At 33.0% G+C, this 6031-nt stretch overlaps 1 protein-coding gene across 1 annotated transcript; it reads left to right on the top strand.

Moving 5' to 3' along the window:
- The first annotated feature begins 762 nt into the window (after nt 1-762).
- Nucleotides 763-6031, top strand: LOC138362048 (uncharacterized). The gene is made up of 4 exons (XM_069320971.1): nt 763-876; nt 2618-2823; nt 3643-3751; nt 5418-6031. The coding sequence occupies exons 1-4, from the start codon at nt 852-854 to the stop codon at nt 5765-5767; spliced, it is 690 nt and encodes a 229-aa protein (XP_069177072.1). The 5' UTR covers nt 763-851; the 3' UTR covers nt 5768-6031.

Raw genomic sequence — 6031 nt, 5'->3', positions numbered from 1 at the left:
GGTCCACTGCCGCCCACAGGGTCGGTAGGGGGTCCACTGCCGCCCACACGTTCGGTAGGGGTCCACTGCCGCCCACAGGGTCGGTAGGGGGTCCACTGCCGCCCACAGGATCGATAGGGGGTCCACTGCCGCCCACAGGGTCGATAGGGGGTCCCTTACCGCCCACAGGGTCTCTATGAAGTCAACTACCGCCCATAGTGTTTGTATAGTGTCCACTATCGCCCATAGTGTTATTATGGGGTCCACTACCCCTCATAGGGTCGGTATGGGGGTCCATTACTACCCACAGGGTGTGTCTGGGGTCTATTTTGGCAATACTGCTTTTCCAATCTCATTTGTTGTTCAATGTAAAATATTTGTTGCTCGACTTGCAACAATTTATATATATATATATATAGTATAGTGCCTTTGCAATAATGTACCAATGTGTGTATTTTCATAACTCGTTTTAAATTGTTGAAAAATAAATAACTACATTGTGAATGCAAGTCAATGTTTACATGCTAAATCAGAGTTGCCAGATTCCGCTTAAAATAGCAAATTGTGCTTATTTTCAAAGCTTGAGAATTTAGCTTTAAAGTAGTTAAAAAACTACGAATTTCGCAATTTGCTATGTACTTTAGTGTACTATTTTAAAATAAGGTTGGTTTTTAAGCTGCAAGTCATATGAATCTCAAAAAAAGTATATTATTAACAATCTTATCTCCATAGTTCACTAGTTTCTGTAAATCAGATCTGGTAACTGTAGGCCAAGTACTGGAAGACTCAAGACACAATGTGTTGAAGCTATTCTCTTTGAAGAAGTCATCTCGACAGGATCTTCCAGCTCCAGCTATAAAACTTCACCAAACATGGATCTACCTAGTACATCAAATGGTAAGGAATTACTAAACTGTAGTAAACTGAATCTGACACTGTCATATATATATATATATATATATGTATGTGTGTATGTATGTATGTATGTATGTATGTATGTATGTATGTATGTATGTATGTATGTATGTATGTATGTATATATATATATATATATATGTTGTACCTAGTAGCCAGAACGTCGTACTCGGCTTACTATGCAAGGCCCGATTTGCATAATAAGCCAAGTTTTCCTGACAGTATATTTTCTCTAATTTGTTTTCTGATGAAATGATAAAGCTACCCATTTCATTATGTATGAGGTCAATTTTTTTTATTGGAGTTAAAATTAACGTAGATATATGGCCGAACCTAACCAACCCTACCTAACCTAACCTAACCTATATTTATAGGTTAGGTTAGGTTAGGTAGCCGAAAAAGTTAGGTTAGGTTAGCTTAGGTAGGTTAGGTAGTCGAAAAACAATTAATTCATAAAAACTTGGCTTATTAGGCAAATCGGGCCTTGCATAGTAGGCTGAGAAGTGCGTTCGGGCTACTAGGTACGACATATATATATATATATATATATATATATATATATATATATATATATATATATATATATATATATATATATATATATATATATATATATGAGGGGTACCACCTCTGGTGCAAGTGTAGGGACCCATAGCCTCGGAGAAGAAAATAAAGAGTACTCAGAGAAGACCTTGTGGATCCTCACTGAACACTTTCATATTTTCTTCTCCTACCACCCTTATTCTTTTGGTATGTGTGTATATTTATCTAACTTTATTTGAAAACGTCATTACACAAAAAAAGTTACAATATTGATTATATATATATATATATATATATATATATATATATATATATATATATGTCGTACCTAGTAGCCAGAACGCACTTCTCAGCCTACTATGCAAGGCCCGATTTGCCTAATGAGCCAAGTTTTCCTGAATTAATATATTTTCTCTAATTTTTTTCTTATGAAATGATAAAGCTACCCACTTCATTATGTATGAGGTCATTTTTTTTTTATTGGAGTTAAAATTAACGTAGATATATGACAGAACCTAACCAACCCTACCTAACCTAACCTAGCCTATCTTTATAGGTTAGGTTAGGTTAGGTAGCCGAAAAAGTTAGGTTAGGTTAGGTTAGGTAGGTTAGGTCGTCGAAAAACAATTAGTTCATGAAAACTTGGCGTATTAGGCAAATCGGGCCTTGCATAGTAGGCTGAGAAGTGCGTTCTGGCTATTAGGTACGACATATATATATATATATATATATATATATATATATATATATATATATATATATATAACTGAAAACTCACACCCCAGAAGTGACTCGAACCCATACTCCCAGAAGTGCAGCATTCAGGCTTGTTCGCATATATATATATATATATATATATATATATATATAATTTTTTTTTCTTCCAATAATATAGTATTCGCTTGAAATTAACAGCCTGGTCAATCAGGCTGTTGGATTCAACTCCTCTCAGTTTTGTTATACGAGTTACAGCATGGTTAATCACATCCAAAATTAAAGTTATTTCCAGATGCAGTCCTAAAATTTTTAACATTGCTCTCACTAGTGTTAATGTAGATTATTTCATAATTTAAATAATATATTTAATTACTGTAGTACATTTTAACAACAATTTAACTTATAATTTTTGCAGCATAGGTCATTTGAATATAAGTATTTTATTAGAAACTATTTCCTTCAGGTCTTCAGGGAAAATTCTTGAGGAGATGCACAAACTGCAAACAATGTGTGCATGTCCGAAGCAATGTTTGCAAGTTCTGCCAGTGTGACTTCCGAAACAGTAGAGAATTAATGAAGAAAGAAGAGGAAGCCCGTTTTCTACTTAAAGGCAAGAAGGCTTTAGAACGAAATACAGCAAGCCGGGTTCTACGAAGGATTGAAAATCAGGTATTGAAGTTTGTCTACATCTGTTGTATTCATTTGTATTCTTCTTATGCTGAACTTGCTTGATAAGGTATAGAATCAACATGAATAATGCTGTATAGTACTTACATACTATTTGTTTATTTATTTATATACAAGATAGCACACTGGGATTATGAGAGTACATAGAATTGATGTTTTTACATTCTTGTAAAGCCACTAGCACACATAGTGTTTTGGGCAGGTCCTTAATCTAACAGATAATTTTAAATAGGCAATTTAAAGCTTAAATGGAAAAAATTGGCTGGTACATTGTAAGAAAGTATCACAAAGATTACTATGTACATTAAAGTAAAATTTGAGGGTTATCAACATATAAATTGTAGCATAATTTGAGGAATATTTCAAGGTATAATATAGTAAGATATGCATTCAATATAACAATCATGATATAAGGTGATAGCAATGATTACAATGGAAAAGTTGTATGGTTTAGGCACATATATTCTGGCATTGGATTTCATAAGATACAGTGCGAGTTTAATACACTAGTTAGGAAACTATCAAGAAAAAATTTAGGTACTTTTTGGTTTTATTTTTTAAAATGGCAGAAGTTGGACAGTTTTTAAATTTGTTAGCAAGTTAGTTCCATAGACAAGGTCCCTTTATTTGCATAGAGTATTTACACAGAATAACTTTGACTCTGGGGATATCAAAGATATTTATTTCTGGTATTGTGATTCTATTATGGGTTCTATTGCACATGCCCAGCTATGCTTCAAACATTTATTTTGTTGCATTTTCCCAGATAGTGTTATTGTTTAAATATTATTTGCTTTTCAGCTAACATATCTGCGTGGCTGTGGGTATAAATCAATCGTTATCTATTACAAGAAAGGACCAGCACGACAAGAAGAGGACAAGAAGATCTTCACCACTAACTTCTTTTTGTGTAAGTAGTTCACATAATATATAAATATATCACCACCTATTATTTTCTCTCATATATATATATATATATATATACATATGTATATATATATATATATACATATGTATATATATATATGTCGTACCTAATAGCCAGAACGCACTTCTCAGCCTACTATTCAAGGCCCGATTTGCCTAATAAGCCAAGTTTTCCTGAATTAATATATTTTTTCTAATTTTTTTCCTATGAAATGATAAAGCTACCCAATTCATTACGTATGAGGTCAATTTTTTTTATTGGAGTTAAAATTAACGTAGATATATGACCGAACCTAACCAACCCTACCTAACCTAACCTAACCTATCTCTATCGGTTAGGTTAGGTTAGGTAGCAGAAAAAGTTAGGTTAGGTTAGGTTAGGTAGGTAGTCGAAAAAACATTAATTCATGAAAACTTGGCTTATTATGCAAATTGGGCCATGCATAGTTGGCTGAGAAGTGCGTTCTGGCTATTAGGTACGACATATATATATATATATATATATATATATATATATATATATATATATATGTATATATATATATATATATATATATATATATATATATATATATATATATATATATATATATATATATATATATATGTCGTACCTAATAGCCAGAACGCACTTCTCAGCCTACTATTCAAGGCCCGATTTGCCCAATAAGCCAAGTTTTCATGAATTAATGTTTTTTCGTCTACCTAACCTACCTAACCTAACCTAACCTAGCTTTTTTTGGCTACCTAACCTAATCTTACCTATAAATATAGGTTAGGTTAGGTTAGGTAGGGTTGGTTAGGTTCGGTCATATATCTACGTTAATTTTAACTCCAATAAAAAAAATTGACCTCATACATAGAGAAAAGGGTTGCTTTATCATTTCATAAGAAAAAAAATATAGTAAATATATTAATTCAGGAAAACTTGGCTTATTAGGCAAATCGGGCCTTGAATAGTAGGCTGAGAAGTGAGTTCTGGCTACTAGGTACGACATATATATATATATATATATATATATATATATATAATTTCAATTCAATCATCTCTGTCGTTGATGTATATGGCAAAAAGTGTGTGGCCCAATACAGCACTATGTCTTAACGTAATGGGTCCAAGGGCCCATAAGGTCTCGACAGCATTAAGGGCCCTTTAGCAAACCAGTGTGCTGGTGCCCCTATGACACCCATGACGTCTTTGTATCATTTCAAGTTTGTACATGTACTTCTTAAGATATGGGCACCATACAACTGCTGCATATTCTAGCTTTTGTCTAAAAAAATCATGAACAATTTATTTATTATTTATCCATGAATGCCAGAACTAAACCCTGTGGTACTCCACTCGTGACATTTCTCCAGTCCAATACATTGCCTCTGATTACTGCCCTCATTTTTCTATCAGTTTGAAATTTTTTAATCCATGTTAGAAGCTTACCTGTCACCCCTCCAATATGTTCCAGTTTCCAGAACAAACTCTTATGTGGAATTCTATTGAATGCCTCTTTTAGGTCCAGATAGATGCAGTCAACCCAACCATATCTTTCCTGTAAAATTTCTGCGGCTCGATCATAGTAACTGATTAAATTTGTTACACAGGATCTTCCATTTCAAAATTTTTTATTTTTTATTTTTATTTTTTATTCCAGCACGCACAAGGAAGCTTGATGCAGATAAACTTACATTAGGATCAGAAGGTGATAGCGATAATGACCTGGAAAAAAATCCTGACGAGCTACAAGTGCAGCAGGTGCATAAAGTCCAAAAGGTACCGCAGGTGCAAGAAATTCAACAATTACAAAAAGTTCCGCAGGTGGAACATTTACAAAAAGTTCCGCCGGTGCAACAAGGGCTACCATTAGCAATCCTTCAGAAACAGCAAGAAGTACAAGTAGTAAAATTTGAACCACAGGGAACTACACCAGGAAAACAGTGTAGTAACAACGGAATGGGAATTTTAAAATACCTGAGGAAACAGGTAAAAAAGGACAAACAATAGAAATGGTTCCTTACACATTATTTGGTAGTTTATAGGTATTTTACTTATAATACTTTATATTATGTCTACAGTTTATAATTTAGTTTACAGTTAATTTACTTTTCAACTTCCATATCTTACATGAAGGATTTTTACTGTTTTTCATTTTTAAAACCTTATTAGTATCATTTATAGTTTAGTGTCAATTCACTTATAATACAATATATGGAATAATTTACTAAATTCATTTAACTATAATAAATTTAAATAAACATTTTTACCCCA

Source organism: Procambarus clarkii, unplaced genomic scaffold, assembly GCF_040958095.1.
Source record: "Procambarus clarkii isolate CNS0578487 unplaced genomic scaffold, FALCON_Pclarkii_2.0 HiC_scaffold_1122, whole genome shotgun sequence".
NCBI classification, from domain to species: Eukaryota; Metazoa; Arthropoda; class Malacostraca; order Decapoda; family Cambaridae; genus Procambarus; species Procambarus clarkii.
The sequence above is the reverse complement of the archived record's forward strand: the minus strand, read 5'-3'. Positions and strand labels throughout refer to the sequence as shown.

Bases quoted from the DNA above. Each gene is read 5' to 3' on its own strand.
- LOC138362048 (XM_069320971.1), top strand. From the start codon at position 852: ATGGATCTACCTAGTACATCAAATG. The intron at 877-2,617 runs GTAAGGAATTAC...TATTTCCTTCAG, and splicing joins TCTACCTAGTACATCAAATG to GTCTTCAGGGAAAATTCTTG. The intron at 2,824-3,642 runs GTATTGAAGTTT...TTTGCTTTTCAG, and splicing joins TACGAAGGATTGAAAATCAG to CTAACATATCTGCGTGGCTG.